This window comes from Pteropus medius, unplaced genomic scaffold, assembly GCF_902729225.1.
Source record: "Pteropus medius unplaced genomic scaffold, Ma_sr-lr_union100, whole genome shotgun sequence".
NCBI classification, from domain to species: domain Eukaryota; kingdom Metazoa; phylum Chordata; class Mammalia; order Chiroptera; family Pteropodidae; genus Pteropus; species Pteropus medius.
In genome coordinates this window covers 387,698-403,311 of record NW_024350925.1, presented here as the reverse complement: position 1 = coordinate 403,311, position 15,614 = coordinate 387,698, and the positions used below count along the sequence as shown (strand labels likewise).

General features: G+C 52.1%; 2 protein-coding genes across 4 annotated transcripts in view; one reads left to right on the top strand and one right to left on the bottom strand.

The window, feature by feature from the left end:
* NHSL2 (NHS like 2) overlaps positions 1 to 15,614 on the top strand; it is a 193,831-nt gene that overhangs the window by 158,357 nt on the left and 19,860 nt on the right. The window lies entirely within an intron of this gene.
* On the bottom strand, positions 11,269 to 15,496 carry RTL5 (retrotransposon Gag like 5). 2 transcript variants are annotated; one of them, XM_039841681.1, is made up of 3 exons: positions 15,381 to 15,496; positions 12,229 to 15,229; positions 11,269 to 11,806 (listed from the first exon to the last, which is right to left on the bottom strand). In XM_039841681.1, the coding sequence occupies exon 2, from the start codon at positions 15,159 to 15,161 to the stop codon at positions 13,479 to 13,481; it is 1,683 nt and encodes a 560-aa protein (XP_039697615.1). In that variant the 5' UTR covers positions 15,162 to 15,229; positions 15,381 to 15,496; the 3' UTR covers positions 11,269 to 11,806; positions 12,229 to 13,478. The 2 variants fall into 2 exon arrangements, with proteins under 2 accessions (XP_039697615.1, XP_039697616.1); XM_039841682.1 differs by lacking the exon at positions 15,381 to 15,496 and having other exon boundaries at positions 12,229 to 15,371.

Genomic DNA, 15,614 nt, shown 5'->3' with positions numbered 1-15,614 from the left:
TTTCTTTCTTTCTTTCTTTCTTTCCTCGTGCTTTGGGTGTCATATCCAAGAATGCACTGCCTCACCCCTGACTTTTGAGAATGAATCCTCCGGCCATTGTACTGGGAACAGGTGGGACGCAGGGTTTCAGAGTACTGAGCCAGAGGAGGGGTAACAGTAGCCATGAGGGGTGCTCTGTGCAAAGGTTGCTGACTCCACTGGGCACCAAATGTAAAATCTCAGCTTCTTGGTCGAGGGCTGGGCTCTCAATCCCGCAAACTGGCCCAGACTCGTGCACAAACACTGACATGCTGTCCTCATTTTCTTGCATTTATTTAATGCAAAGCCTGTTTCCTGCTCCTTTTCTGGTTTGAACCTAGTTGAGCAACTCAGACATCTGGAAAGACAGGCTCGGGGCCAGGTCAGGAGGTGATCTGGATGGCCTCGAGTGGCTGGGGAGGAGCTCCTGTCACACTAGCTCATTATGAGGCCTGAGAAGAAGCCTTTCCTCTTTCTGGGCCACAGTTTCCACATGTCTATTATGTAAAGGGGCTGGACTAGGGTCTCTGGCTGTCCACAGGCTCCTGGGACTTCACTTCCCCATTCCCACAGTGTAGCCAAAAAATGCTGGCAGAAAATATTTATCGTGGGAGTGAGAGTTTAAGCAAACCACAGAGCAGTATTTACAGTATTATCCCATATTTGTTTGGCATAGGAAAATTTCCGGAAAGATACACCCGAGGTGTCAGAAGTGCTTGTCTCTGGTGTGTAGAATTCTGTGTGTTATTTTCCCCTTTGGGTTTGTTTGTGTTTTCTGATTTTCCACTGTGATAAACATGTTTTGTTTTTGTAACAAGAAAAAAAAAGGAAAGCAGAAAAGAAAGAAATTAAAGTTTACAAATTGTGCCCTCCCTGCCAAGGGAGATTAGTGTGCAGCAGTTTATTAGGGAGGCTCTTGGGACCAACAGCTATGGAAAGTGGGTAAGGGAACAGGACTGTGCAGAGCGGATAAAGTAAACTAACCCAGTCCTGACGAAGGCTCTGGTGCTGAGACCGCCCCCACCCGTTGTCCTGAGTTAGGATGAGGGAGCCACCCCAGGAAGGAGATGTGACATTGGACAAGGCAGTCCTCAAAGAAGGCAGGCAGCACAATACTGAATGATGGAAGCCCTACCAGTGGTTAGGAGACTAAGTTGTTTGTTCCTGAGCTGGGATCTGAGCGGCACATCACAGTGTCAACTACAAGGGGACTGCCTGGTGGAGGCAGCCTCCAGGAAAGGCAAGATCATAGGCAGACATTAGGGGAATTTTTGAAGGGGATCCGAGCTGATGTCCATTCCCAATTTGTCTCCTTGGGAGGTTACCTCTGAGGGCTATAGAAAGGCCAGCCTCTGGTTCACATGCTTCCCAGGATCCAAAACATTGTCCCGGGCTCTGTGTCCCAGGCCCCGTTCACTGGAGTGCAGGCTGGAGGTTTTATTGGCCCCATTTTATCAGCAAGGAAACCTGGCTCCAGACAGGAGACTCAGCTAGGTCGTGATGACGCAGATTCGCAGAGCCAGCTCTGTCCAACTCCAGGTCCCACCCTCTTTCCCGGTGACACAGCTGCCCAGACTTTCAAGTGATATGTTTTGTGGTCAAACGGACAAATCTGTTCTTCCCTCCACGGTCACCAATCAATTTTCAGATGGGTCGGTCTCATTTCTGCAAATCAAGAACTGAAATATGACTTACTTGCTGCAACACAAAGTGGCCCTTCCTCTCCAAGCAAGCTGCTGCCTTTGGAGGCGAGCAGAGGTTTCTTGATCCAAGAACAAGCCTGAGCCTCCCCACTTTAGGGGGCCATGGGAGGCCGTAGGCAGTCTGCTGAGTTAATCTTGAGTTAATCTTTTTAACCTGTGAGATGAATTGGCTGCACGCACCAGGCAAGTGACAGTAATGGCAGGAACAGCCTGACAGCTAGGGACTGATTTATCAGTCCTTTTAATGGATGGGACTGCGTTTAGCTATCTAGCATGAATAAGCCTTCTCTTCGGGCAACCGCATTGTGATGCGGCACTCCTCAGTGGATGTCCTGAAGGGTGACGGAAAGACAAGACGAGGCAGATGACAAGTGGCGGCCTGTTCCTGACCACTGTAAGGCCTAGTTTGGGGCTCCAGGTATCTCAGACCTGTCTGTGGCTGTTGGAGGCCGCGCAGTGTAGGGCAGCGCTTCTCACAGGGGACCTTTGCACGAGCAGCCTCAGCGTCTTCTGGAAACTGGTGAGAAATGTAGAATCTTGGACTCCGCTCCAGACCTACTCAACTAGAAACTCTGGAAGCAGGGCCCAGCTATGTGCGTTAACCGGCCCTCCAGGGAGTTCTGACACTGCCTAAAGTTTGTGATCCACTGGAGGAGTTGTGAGCACAAACTCTGGTGCCAGGCAGCCTGGGTTACTAGCCGTATGACTTTGGACAAACCATCTAACCTCCAATTGTCTCTACTTCTTCATCTGCAAAATGGAGGAGGGATATGAGGACTACCTGCCTCCTAGGGTGGCTGCGAAGATGAAATTCACAGAGCGCCTGCACCCATGTCTGGCTGTGCTAAGGGCTGCAGATAGAAATGTTAGCAACTACTACTGTGGAAGCGACAGAGCCTAGGACTCTGCTCCCTCAGCACCACAGTGGTTGTAGATTAAAAAAAAAACTGGATCATAAAGCTCCTATGATTGGACAAGTAAAAAAATAAGGCGCAAAATTGTGTCTTCATTGTCATCGTAGTTATATAAAAAATATGTATGCATATGGCCAAGGTAAAATTACGGGTGATTTCTTTCTCTAATCACAAGTTTTCGAAATGAGTTAAACAGAATATACCTGTGGAGTCAAAATATTAAATAAATTCCATCAGACAAGAGAAATACATTGGATCATGGCTAGCCAATGGGCAGAGGTAAAGTAGGGCCTGCTCGAGAGAACTCGAGGAACAAAACTGCCACATTCGGGTCCCCATGAACACCTATATATCTCTGGGTACCAGGGGACTTCTGATTGGGCTGTAAAATCCTAGCATAAGGCCAGGATTGCTGACTTCGAGGTCAAGATACAGGTCAGATTATTGGGGTGGGTGTGTGGTAAACTTGAAACTCCAACCTCACGTGCCACTCTCAGCCCCATTGTCCTCTTTTAAACTATGGTGCCTGGAACAAAGACACTTCTGTAAAAGCTTCCTAAGGTCTGAGTATGGCGCTTGTCTCGACGGTATTTCTTTGCGCTCCAGTAACCAGCTGACTTTTCATTGGTAGCATATCTGCTGATGCATGGTCACTATGGAAGCTACTAACAGGCACTAGAATTTCTTCGATTTATCCATAGCTACCCTGATCTCATCGTGTGGCCTCTGTTTTGACACTGGGGTACGATATTATGGTATGTTTCTCACTTACCAAGGCTTTTATTTCCCCCGATAACAGCTTTATGGAGACCTAAACATGCACATACCATACAATTAACCGATTTAAAGTGTACGATTCCGCGGGTTTTAGTATATTTAAAGCGTCGTGCAGCCATACTACAATTTTAGAACATTTTCAACACCCCAGAAAGAAACTCTGTGCCTCCCCAGCCCCTGGCAATCGCTAATCTACTTTCTGACTTTGTGGATTTGCCTATTCTGGACATGTCGTATAAATGGAATCATTCACTATGTGGCATTTAGTGACTGACTGGCTTCTTTCGCGTGGCATAATGTTTTCGAGGTTTTTCCATTTTGTATAGTGGATCAGTGCTTCCTTCTCTTTTACGGCCGGATAACATTGCATTGTGTGGCTACGCCACATTTTGTTTACTTGCTTTTCCATTCATCAGTTGATGCACATTTGGGTTGCTTCCACTTTTTGGCTGTTGTAAATAATACAACTATGAACATTCACAAGTTTTTGTGTGGATGTGTGTTTTCATTTTTCTTCATTGCCTAAGAGGGGAAGTACTGGGTCTTATGATAACTCCATATTGAATATTTTGAGGAACCGACTATTTTCCAAAGAGGCTGCGCCATTTTACATTCCCACCGGCAACGTGAGAGAGTACCAGTTTCTGCACACATCCTCATCGACATTTGTCTGACTTTTTGATTGTAGCCATCTTAGTGGGTGTGAAGTGGGATCTCGGTGTAGTTTGATTTGCATTTCTCCGATAACTAATGATGTTGAATATCTTTATGTATGCTCATGGGCCACTCGTGTTTGTTCTTTGGAGAAATGTCTACTCAGATCCTTTGCTCACTTTCGAATTGGGTTATCTGTCTTCTGTTATTGATTTGTAAGATATGTTTACATATTCTGTATGCGAGTCTCTTATCAGACATACGCTTTGCAAATATTTTCAGCATTCTGTAGGCTGTCTTTCTTTTTGCTTTCTTGATGGCATTATTCGTAACACGAAAGTTTTTCATTTTAATGAATTCCAGTTTATCTACTTTTTTCTTTTGTCGCTGTGATAGTAGTGTCATCTCTAAGAAACCATTGCCTAATCCAAGGTCTTAAAGATTTACATCTATATTTCTTTCTAAGTTTTATAGTTCTGGCTGTTACATGTACATTTTTGATCCGCTTTGAGTTTGATTTTGTATGAGTGTGAGAATGAATTCCAACTTCACTCTTTTACATGTGAAATCCAGTTGTCCCAGCACCACTTCTTGAAATGACTGTTCTTTCCTATCAAATGTACTTTGCACCCTTGTCAAAAATCAATTGGCTACAGACACATGACTTTATTTCTGGTCTCTAAATTCTGTTCCATTGATATATATGTCTATCTTTATGCTAGTAGCACACTATTTTGATCACTGTGGTTTTGTATAGTTGTGAAATCAGGAAGTGTGAGTCTTCCAACTTTGTCCTTTTTCATGATTGTTTTGGCCATTCTGGGCCCCTCGAATTTCCATATGAATTTTAGGACCAGTTTGTCAGTTTCTACAAAGAATCCAGCTAGGCTTCTGATAGGGATTACATTGAATCTGTAGATCATTTGGGGGGGTGGTATTACCATCTTGAGAATATAAGGTATTTTGATCTATGGACATGGGATATCTCCATTTGTTTCGATCTTTCATTTCTTTCAACAGGTTTTATAAGCTTTCAGTGTACAAGTCTTGAGCCACCTTTAATTTATTGTTTTATTCTTTTGATAATATTGTAAATGGAATTGTTTTCCTAATTTTTTTCAGACTGTTCATTGCATAGTAATACAAATTTTCATATTGATTATATATCCTGCAACCTCGTCAAACTCGTTGATTAATTCTAATGGTTTCTTTTCACTGGATTCCTCAGGATTTCTGTATACGAGATCATGTCATCTACAAATATAGTTTGCTTCTTCCTTTGTCATCTTTCCAATGCCTTTTATTTATTTTTTCTTGTCAAATTGTTCCGGCTAGTACCTCCAGTACAGTGTTTAGTAGAAGTGACGAGAGTGGACTTGGACTCCCTTGTCCTTTCCCTGATCTTAGAGGGAAAGCTTCTAGTGTTTTATCATTGTGATGTTGTGGTGGGTTTTTCATAGAAGCCATTTGTCAGGTTAAGTGTTTTTATCGGGGAAGTCAAATGCTTTTTCTGTTTCTATTGAGACGATAGTGTTTTTGTTTTTTATTCTATTTATATGCTGTCTTTCATTCATTGATTTTCAGATGCTACAATACCTTTGCATTCCTGAGATATATCCCACTTGGTTCTGGCGTATGATCCTTTTTATCTGTTACTGGATTTGACTTGCTAGTATTTTGTTGAGGATTTTTGTGTCCGTATTTATAAGAGATATGGTCTGTAGTTCTCTTTTCTTGTGATGTTTCTGTCTAGTTTTGGTATCGGGGTAATACTGACCTCATAGAATGAGTCGAGAAGTGTTACCTCCTGTTCTATATTTTGAAAGAGTTTGTGAAAAATTGACATTAATTCTTCCTTAAATGTTCGGTAGAATTTACCAAAGAAACTATCCATGTCTTGGCTTTTATTCATGGGCAGTTTGGGTTACTAATTCAGTGTTTTTAGTTATCATAAGTTTATTTGGAGTTTCGATTTCTTCTTCAGTCATTTGCAATAGTTTGTACCTTTCTAGGAATTTATGCATTTCATCTAAGTTGTATAATTTATTGTCATACAATTGTTCATAGTATTCCTTTTATAACCCTTTTTATTTCTGTAAGGACGATTGTCATGTCCCCTCTTTCATTTCTGACTTTAGTAATTGGGGTCCTTGCTTTTATATTCTTGATCGATCTAGTTATCCAAAGTTCTTTTTAATTCTCATTTGGTCCTCGGTCTCCTATGTTTGAGAGCCTTGGCCAACCTAAGAACACACATATTTCTTTTATAGTCAAGAAAATAAATCTTTTTCACATTCCAGCATGTAGCGCTCTCAGCCCGAACCCCCAAAGCATACCGTCCTATTCCCTCGACTAATTAAGGCAGATTCATTCTGAACCAGCCCTTGATTAGCCAATGGCAATAATTCCTAAGGCTATCACCATCCCACCCTCTAGCTATGGAAATTAAGCTGCAGCCTTTTTAGTACATGACCGTCAGGCAAGTATTGCTCATTTCTGAGTAAATATAAGGGCCTAAGGAAAAGCAGAAGGCAGTGGACCCTGGCCAGCTGGGATCCCCAAGCAAGGCGTTGTGAGTAGACCTGGGACCTGGTTCTTTATGAACAGTGCTCTCTTTGAGTCTTGAATGGGAACAGAGGCAAGTTAGAAAAGCAGAGGCCTACTGCTGTTCCAACCATTTGTCTCCTTGGCCATAGCACCCAACACTGTGCTGCCCTGGTTGGCAGGGACTCAGCTGACAGGTGGCAAAGTCAGGAAGTCAAGAGAAAGCATTTGGTATTTTGGAGAAGTGCCAAATCTGACTGATGTTCTGAGGTACATGGCGCAGTTGATGATCTCCCCCCTTCTGTCTGGAAGCCCTAAGGCTGGCTGGGGTGCTAGGGTAGAGGCATCCATTAGCTCAGAAAATTAGCTTAGAGCCCATAAAATGTCCCCTAAAAGATTATTTCCAGGCGAATGGGAAATCTGTGTGTGCAAGCAGGTCCAAATTCTGAAATGGAGCAAAACACATCAAGATTTTACTGGTAAGGACATGGCCACAAATTCAGTCTTAGGGATGGGTGTGTGGTAAGCTTGAAACTCAAACCGAGTGTGACACCCTTGGTCCCACCCTGGGCCTCTGACTCAGGACTGAAAGGAAGAGGGAGCTGCCAGACTTTGTGATTTCTATAAACAGTTCTTGAAACAGAAAGAACACACTTGTCTTTCTGCCAGGCCCCCAGTTTCTCTTCGCAACTGACAGTGCAGCCATTGTCTTTTCTCGGACACCCGAGGGCAGGCTCCTTAACTTCGGCTCCATGGACCTCCAAGGGCCATGTGGAGAGAATTTCGGGGGTCTACGAACTTGAGTGGGACACTTATTAGATCTTTCCTCCACTAACCTCTAACAAAAATTTGGCATTTCTTCAAATTAGGAATGTAGGCAACAAGCCATAATAGTATTAGCAGTATCTGTGACTTTAGCCCCAATACAAAACAGAAATATTCTCATGTCGCCTTACAGTTGTTGTATCTCAAAAAAGTCACTGGTGCTCATCATCACTTCGAAACTTCCAATCTATAGACTTGTCACTAAATCTTGTGATTTAAAGCATTATAAAAGTAGTAATATAACAAGACCACAATTTCTTTAAAATATTTTGTAACTATTTCAACATAATCGGTTTCCTTTGTAATTGTATGTTTTTTATTTTTTGTGTTCGAAAACATTCTGAGAAGGGCTTTAGAGGTTTCACCAAACTGCTAGAGGGACCTATGACCCAAAGAGATCAAGACCCTGGATCTTGATGCTCTCCTGCCCCACTGGCCTCACTTCTGATCCACAGAACGTTCCCTCTGTGACTCGCATGCTAGCGCTATCACATTGGGCAAGTTAACTTTCTGTGCTATTTCCTAATATGCAAGATGGGGAATAATAACACTACTTACTTTATAGGGTTGTAGGATGATTCCATGAGTTAAATGCAAAGCACTTAGTGACAAACAAATAGTATCAGCTATTTTTATTGTTGTCGGTTCATATCGATCATCTCAGCAATATATCCTTTTATTATCTCCATTTTTAGAAAAAGGAAACTGCTGGGTCTGTGTGCCTCTCGAGCGTAGTGGAGGTCACTGTCCACCACACCACAAGAGGGCGTGATGGTCCCCAAAGAGCCAGAAGCCCTCGGCAGGGTGCTCAGTTGAGAATGAACAAGCTTTCTCTTCCCCAACTTGGTCCTACTGTCTACACCTCCAACTGGATGGGGGCAGGGGTGCTCCCAGCTTCACCTGCTTGCCGTCAGCCCTCAACCAGAGCTTAGGAGGCTGGTCCTCTTCAAATGGCTACTGCCAATGCAGCGTGTCCTCACACCGAGCAGCAGCCACTAAATTATATGAAGTCATGAAGTAGCCCCTGCTCCCAGGTGGATCTCTGAGCCTCCCAGAGCAATGGCGTTGGGGATGGGAGCGAGTGTGACTCGGAAGAGCAGGAGCTTGTCTGGGGAGTAAAGGCTGCCTCATGGAGGAAGTGATCTATGAGCTGAGGAGATGGCCAGTTGGACAGGGGCCAGGAGTGCTCATGAATTTTTAAGGCAGAGGGACTAGGGTGTGCAAAGGCCCAGAGGCATGAAAAGCCCTAGGAAGGAAGGAAGGAAGGAAGGAAGGAAGGAAGGAAGGAAGGAAGGAAGGAAGGAAGGAAGGAAGGAAGGAAGCCTACAGTTTCTACTGAATGGAAGAGTGGAGAAGGATGGCATGGGCAGATGGCATGCCCCATCCCCAGGCATGCTGAAGGGGTAGAGACTAGAAGCTGCTTAGACCAGCAGGGAGGCTAACTCGGTAGTCAAGGCGAGACATGAGGAGGGACTGAGCTTGGAGAACTTCTGGATGCTCTCTGCAGCTCAGGTCTCCCAAGTGGCGAGGAACTGGCATGACTGCTGCGGGCACCTGCCCTCCTAAGGTTTGTTTGAACCCGTGTTGTATGAGGCGCAGCGCTCCATCGGCCAGAGGACGGTTGCCATGAATCCACACGCTAACACCTTCCATTACAGCCTCTTCCTCATCTTACCAGCCCACAGCAAGAGCAGAATAAAAAGCCAGGGCCCTACTTTCTGTCACCTCCCCCCACTCAGGAGAGTTGCTGAGGCGAGGGGCCCCAGCTCTGTCCCTATGTGTGGCAGGCACAAAGGGGAGAGGGGACTCAAGGAGCAAGTCAGAGCCCGCCCTCTGTCAAAGGAAATATCCACCCTCCTAACCCTTTCAGAGACTGTTTTCTCCCAAGTAGGTCCTGCTGTTACCAGGGCAACCGAGAACCCTGGGCTTTGTGTTTCTGTGTCTGTTGAGCCCCTGGGGAGAAGTAGCCTGCAGAACTTTCCTGAGTCTGGGCAGGATGTAGGAAGTGCTGGTGGGGGTGGAGCTCCGTCCCAATTCGGGGGTAATCTCTGGCCTTGTTAATGCCTGTCTTTATCCCCTGGGAGGGGCAAAGGCCCCATGTGTGTAGCTTCTTGAAGTCAAGGGTAAAGGTTTAGGTTCTAATGGACCTGGTCTCTTGGGGCCAGACTTCTGCACCTGCCTGTGGCACCTCTGTGTCCGGAAGCTGCCATCTGAGCAGGTGTCCAGGAGGGGCGAGCTGACACCAGTGTTTCTCATTCACTTACTAAGACTCGGAACCAAAGTGGCCATTAAATGTCCCTGGGATAGTTAGTCCCCACAGCTCTTTACTGTGCTGGGCTGGGCTGGGCTGGGCTGGGCTGTGCATTAGAGTTGCCTAGAGTGTTTAGAAATAGAAATACCAGGAGATTCTCATTCTATCAGTGCAGATGTGAGTGGAGGGTGGCAGCTCTGGTTTCTGGATTTCGAACTGTTGGAGTTCACAGTCGAATCCTGCAGATGGAGCAAGTGACCTTGAGCCACCAGTTCCCTTACAGGATGAATGAGCAAACAGTGGGGCCTGCCTCAGCGATAGCAAGACCCCTGAAGCAGAACAGGGAGCCCAAGTGCTGCAGAAGCGACTCTGGCCCCACAGCCTCGGCCGTCCCCAGAAGGGGCAGTCAGCGACTTACTCATGCGCACGGCCAGCCTTACTCCGCGGACCCTTCCCCGCAGGGCAGAGGTGCCTCCTGCTGCTTCTCAGTGCCTGAGGCGCACGTGCGCAGAGACACAGAGTCTAGTGACGTTGACGCTTGAGCTCGTCAGGGGCTTTCCTGGGAGGCAGCGTGGCGGATTCGAGTTGAGAGAGTATGGGTTTGGGAGTCACAGACCCGAGTCCCCCACGGAACCTAGCACCTCGGAGAGTCGGGTCCGTTGGCTCTAAAAAGAGACACCATTACCAGCCACACTGAGTTGTTGGGGGGGGTGGGTGTGGGAGACTGCGTTGGTGCAAGTGCCTGAGCCCGTGTCGCCTGCTGTACATCTCAGCTGGGGGAGCGCAGGCAGGACAGGGCCCACCCAGGAGACAGTAGGGCCTGCGAGTGGAGGCGGCGAGGGGCCCAGTGTCGCTGGAGCTGACAACCGGGCAGCTGTGGGAATGTGAAAGAGCCACTTCCCAGCTGTGTAAACGTTGCACCGGGGACCTCTCTGAGCCTGTTTCCTCAACTGTAAGATGAGGGTAAGCTGAACTAAAAGGCAGCGGATGTCGAGTGCACGGCCCAACACTCGCACCTGGCGGGGGCCGCATAGACGTTCCCACCCGCTGGACCGGGAAAAGTTTCCAACTTGTGGCTGGGGAACCGGAGTGAATCCCAGAAAGGGCTTCAATCTCGTCTGATCCCCAGCCTGTAGGAGCAGTGAGATCCCGCTGGGAGGGTCTTTGGGAGGATGGCTCCCGGCGGTGTGCGCGGAACTTCACCAGCTGGCCGGCTCATGTCCCGCGGCGCCACCTAGCGCCAGACAGTGGAAGGGCCCTCCCGCCTCTCCCTCCCTCCCGATCTGGGCGTGGGCGTGCGCGTGGGCGGGCGTGTTCCCCGCCGGCGGGGGGCGCTGGTAGAGGCCGGTGCGGCTGGGCCACTCCAAGCTGTATGTATGTCCCAGTGAGTGGAGAGCTAATGCTGTTTTTCAAAATGCCTGGTCCCTTCGACACCACCACCACCACCGTGTAGTACTCTTAAGTAGGTCCCTTGAGCCTCCCTGGGCCTTAAGTTTCCTCATCTAAGGATCGCTAGGCTTCAGGCTAGGTGCCCCCCGCGCCCCCCGCCCCCCGCCCCGGGTGCCCAGTGACGCAGACACAGTTTTTACACACCCTTTGCATTTTTATTGAGGAGAAAGCTTTAGCAGACAGAAGGATTTCTTATCTTCACAGCACGAGAATACAATAACGACACCACATTTATTTCCAGCAGCTTTCCTCCCGAGTCTCTGGGAATCCTTGGGCTGCCTTCGTACCCTGCATGCACCCCCCACCCTCTTTCAACCCAAGAAAGCACCCAAAGCCCATAGTTCCTCTTTCAGCTCTTGTGGCTGTTACATCACGACAAGTACAGAAGATGTGGGAAGCGGGACGGGGTCAAAGGGAAGCCCAGGCCCCCGGAGGGCCGGGAGCCAGCTCACTGCTCACCCGGTCTTTCCCGGGCTGAGGCTACAAGGGCTCAAAGTAAGAAGCGCCAGGGGGACAGGCAGGGCTTGTGCTGACGGGTCCCTGGAGCTGTCCTTGGCACTTCTCCGGCAGGGACATGGGCAGCAAGGCCAGCGCGTTGACCATCAGCAAACCGGGTCCACAGCCTCAGAGAGCAGCAGTTCCCCTTCTGGGACGCCCTCCTGAAGAAATAGCTGAAAAAGACAAATTGTCTTTATGGTGCTGTTTACTCCTGCCCTGGTGGGGAAGGGGAAGACCAGGCGGCTGAAATGTGCAACAAATAAGGAGCACACTTAAACTACTCGGCAGGCGTGACTGCACAGGTGGCAGCCATTTTAAAGCTTGCTGAACAAGAGCTTGAAAAGACGCACCAAGAACATACCGGAAAGGCAGCAAAGTGCTAACAGTACTTATGTCATTTCTGAACGCGCGTCATGGGGGCGGGAGGGGGAAATGAGTAGTGTTCTCTATTTTCTAAATTTCCTATCATGATTATGCGCGACTTTTCTCTTTGGAGGAGGGAAAGCTTTTTTAAAAGGTAGTAACAGGTGATACGAACAGGGCCCGCCCCACCGATCAGGCTGAGAAACGCGTGACGGACGGAAGGGCTTCTTACCTCCCACCGACGCAGGCACCGCACCAGAAACCAGAGAGAGGACTGGGCTTCTCCGACGCCTCTGCTTGAGGCTCCGAATCCCAAGGCTGGGCTGAAGTCATCGGACTCCAGCGAGGAACGGGGCCTCAGTGGACTCTGCCTTCTTCCCACCGGTGACGGGCACTGTGGCTGCCCCAGAGGCTGGGCACTGAGCACGCTCAGCATCCGGGGCAGAGCAGGCCGTGCTCGACCCCATGTGGGAGATGCGAGGTCGCCCCGCCTGTGAGGCTGCAGCGGGTGCAGTCTCTAGAGAGCACCTTCCTTCCTCTCTCCTGGGAGAAGCTGAAGTTGCAAAGCAGGCCCAGGGCCCTCTTTCAGTGGCGGTCTGGGAAGGAAAGGCCAGTGAGGCCCCCTGTGGACCCCCGAGGATGGCGACAGTCACGTGAAGACCTTTGGCTGGGAGCCGCAGGCCAAGGCCTGGCTCGGGAAGGAGACAGCCTCACCGTGTCAATCGAAGTCCTGCTGCTTCCTCCTCCTCCTCCCCCACCCTCCAGGCCACATCAAGAAGTGGGGGACACCTGGAACTCTGGGTGCCGGGCGCTGGGGAAGCCCCGGTGGGGTGTGTGGTAAGAAGACAGGGCTGCACGTGCGGTGAGCCGATCCAGGGACAAACGTCAGCCAAGCTGTCCATCTGACACGTGGCTTCGCACACCCTCACCGGTGGGGACGTCTGTCCTCTCTGGGGCCCTTCTGCTGGAGGCGTGGCTTGGAGAAGGGGGAGGCTTCAGGCCCACGTCTGGAAACCCGCCTGCTGTCCTGGGTTATGTCTAGTAAGTGGCCTCAGTGGCTTTAGGAGTTCGGCGAGGCCCGTCTTGGCACTCATTGGGGAGGATCAGTGAGGCACTGGGCGGAGCCCCGGTGAGTGAGTCAGAGGATCAAACCGCAGGACACAGGATTAGGAACAACTAGAGGGGAAATGCGAGGGTGACCAGTTTGTCTGTGGGAAAAGGCCCAGGAATCTGCCTGTGGCGGGGCCGAGGAGAGGGCAGGCGAGAGGGCAGCCGACCCTCCTCTCCGGGGGCGCCCCGGCCGGGCACCGTCCCTCCCCGGCCGTGGCTGCAGGCCGGTGTGAGCTCTACAGGTCTGGTTCGGTGTCCGCAGGTCTGGACCTCCCTTAAGTACTGGTCAGCAAGCGGGGTAGGTGTGGCGGCGACAGCAGGGGCGGGGACGCAGAAGAAGGGTGTGTTCCGGGCGGCCATGTCGCCCCGCGCTCACACGCGGATGCGACCGCGTGCGGCGCGGTGGCCCCCCTGCCTGGGCGTGAGGCGGAACAGCACAGGGGGGCGTCTTCGAGTGTGGCGCTGCCCCAAGCGGCCTGCCCGGCGAATCAGCGGCGGCGAGCTGTAGAAGGGGGAATTGGTACCTGGCAGGCCCTCCAGCAGGGGCACGCGGTTCTGGTTCCTCCGTCTGCTGGGCTGCGCGACGGGAGGCGGGGCCTCCAGGAAATTTTCATGGTAGTAGCCAGAGGTCTGGGACGACGCGTTGGCGAAGGTGGGCGCCACCTCCATCAGGTCATCCAGGTCGTCGTCTTGGGCCTCGTCCTCCGTGTCTTCCTCCGGCTCTGGCTCCTCGGGGTCCGGCACCGGCACCGGGCACTGGCCCCTCGCCGCCCCCTCCTCCTTCCTCACCTCGTCGTCGTCGTCGTCGTCGTCGTCCACCACCACGATCTCGTCCTCGTCGTCGTCCTCGTCCCATTTCGCTTTCATCTCCTCCTCCTTCTTCTTCTTCGTCTCTTCCTCCTTCTTCTTCTTGTCCTCCTCCTCCTGCTCCCGCACCTCCGGCTGAGCGTCGCGCCCCCGCCTCCGCTGGTCCTGGTCGGAGAGCGCGCGCCTGCGCGCCTCGGCATCTTCGTCCTCGCTGTGGCGCTCGTCCTCGCGGCCGTCCGCGGCAGGGTCTGCAGCGAACGGGAAGAAGGTGCTGCGCACCCCAGGGAGCGGGATGGGCTTGGGGACGCGCACTTTCCTCTCGATCTCCACACACTCGAGGATCAGCTCGTCCAGGTCGGCCATCTCGGTGGACCACAGGAGCTCCTTGCGGAAGAATTCCGACAGGCCCTTGAGGAACTGATTTTGAAGGCGGCAGTCGTCCCAGGACAAGAACTGGGCCAGGAACTGGAAAGCATCTGCATAGCTGCCGAGGGTGCAGTCACCCTGCTTGAGCTTGCGGATGGCCCTCTTCGCCACACTGGGGGGGATGGGGCCGCAGAATTTCTTACGGATTTCATCGAGGAAGCGTGAGAAGTTGGCGCGCAGGGGGCTTCCTTCCTGGGTGACTGAGACGGCCCAGTCCTTGGCGTCGCCGGTGAAAAAGGAGACCAGAAAGGCCACCCGCTCAGCGCCCCCCGGGAAGTGGTCCTCGTGGTCGGCTATGAAGGTCTCCAGCCGCATCAGGAACTCGGGCAGGTAGACCGCGTCGCCTGCAAAGGGCTGCAGCTCGGGCCGCTCCAGGGGCTGCACCGCCGGCTGAGCGGGCAGCTCCTTGGGGGCGGCCGGGGGTGGCGCGGGCGCGGGGGCCGGCGCCGGCGGGGGCGCGGGCGGGCCGGACTGGCCCTCGGAGGCGCTGCGCTCCTGGATCGCGCCGACCAGCTGCTCGTCCGGGGCACACTCCGGCTCCGCGCGCGGGGGCGGCCACCCCAGGAAGGGCAGCTCGCCCTCGGGCACGGCGTCCGCCTCGCTGAGCGGGAACTCAAGGTTCTCCTCGGCCAGGACGGGCGCCACGGGCGCCGGCCAGCGGATGTAGCTGGAGACGTTACCCCGCAAGGAATTCACCTCGGCCAGGGCCCTTCCGAGCTGAAGGCCCAAGTTGGCATTCTCCCCGCGAAGGGCATTTAATTCTTCTCGCAGGGCCACGTTCGCCATCCGGAGGCTGTTGAGATGTCCTGACGCCTCGGACATCTGGACTCGCCCCGGTCCCTGGGTCCGCGGGCGCGCGGGCGGGACGGCTGCGGGCGGGGAGCCGGGGGCTGCGGAAAGAGGCTAAAATGCTGCAAGGGGCACGGGAGGGGACCCCCAACGCCGCGGCGGGCGAGGCCGAGCCACACCCACCGGGCCGAGCACCGAGGGCTGGCGCTCCGGGCGCAGGGCCCGGCGGCGGCTGGGCCCGGGGTGCGTTACCTCGTCCCGAGGGCCGGAGAGGGCGGGCGGCGGCGGCGGCGGCGGCGGCGGGCGGCCAGGCGGAGTCGTGGGGAGCGGACTGCGGCAGGATCTGTCGAGGGAAAATCTAGCCGCGGCCGGATCCCCGCCTTTTATGCGTAGTCTCGCCCCGCCCCCCCCACCCCGGAGGGGGCGGGGCCTCGGGCACCGCGGGCGCCCAGTGGCTGCCGCGCCCCCCTCGGCTGCGCGTCTCAC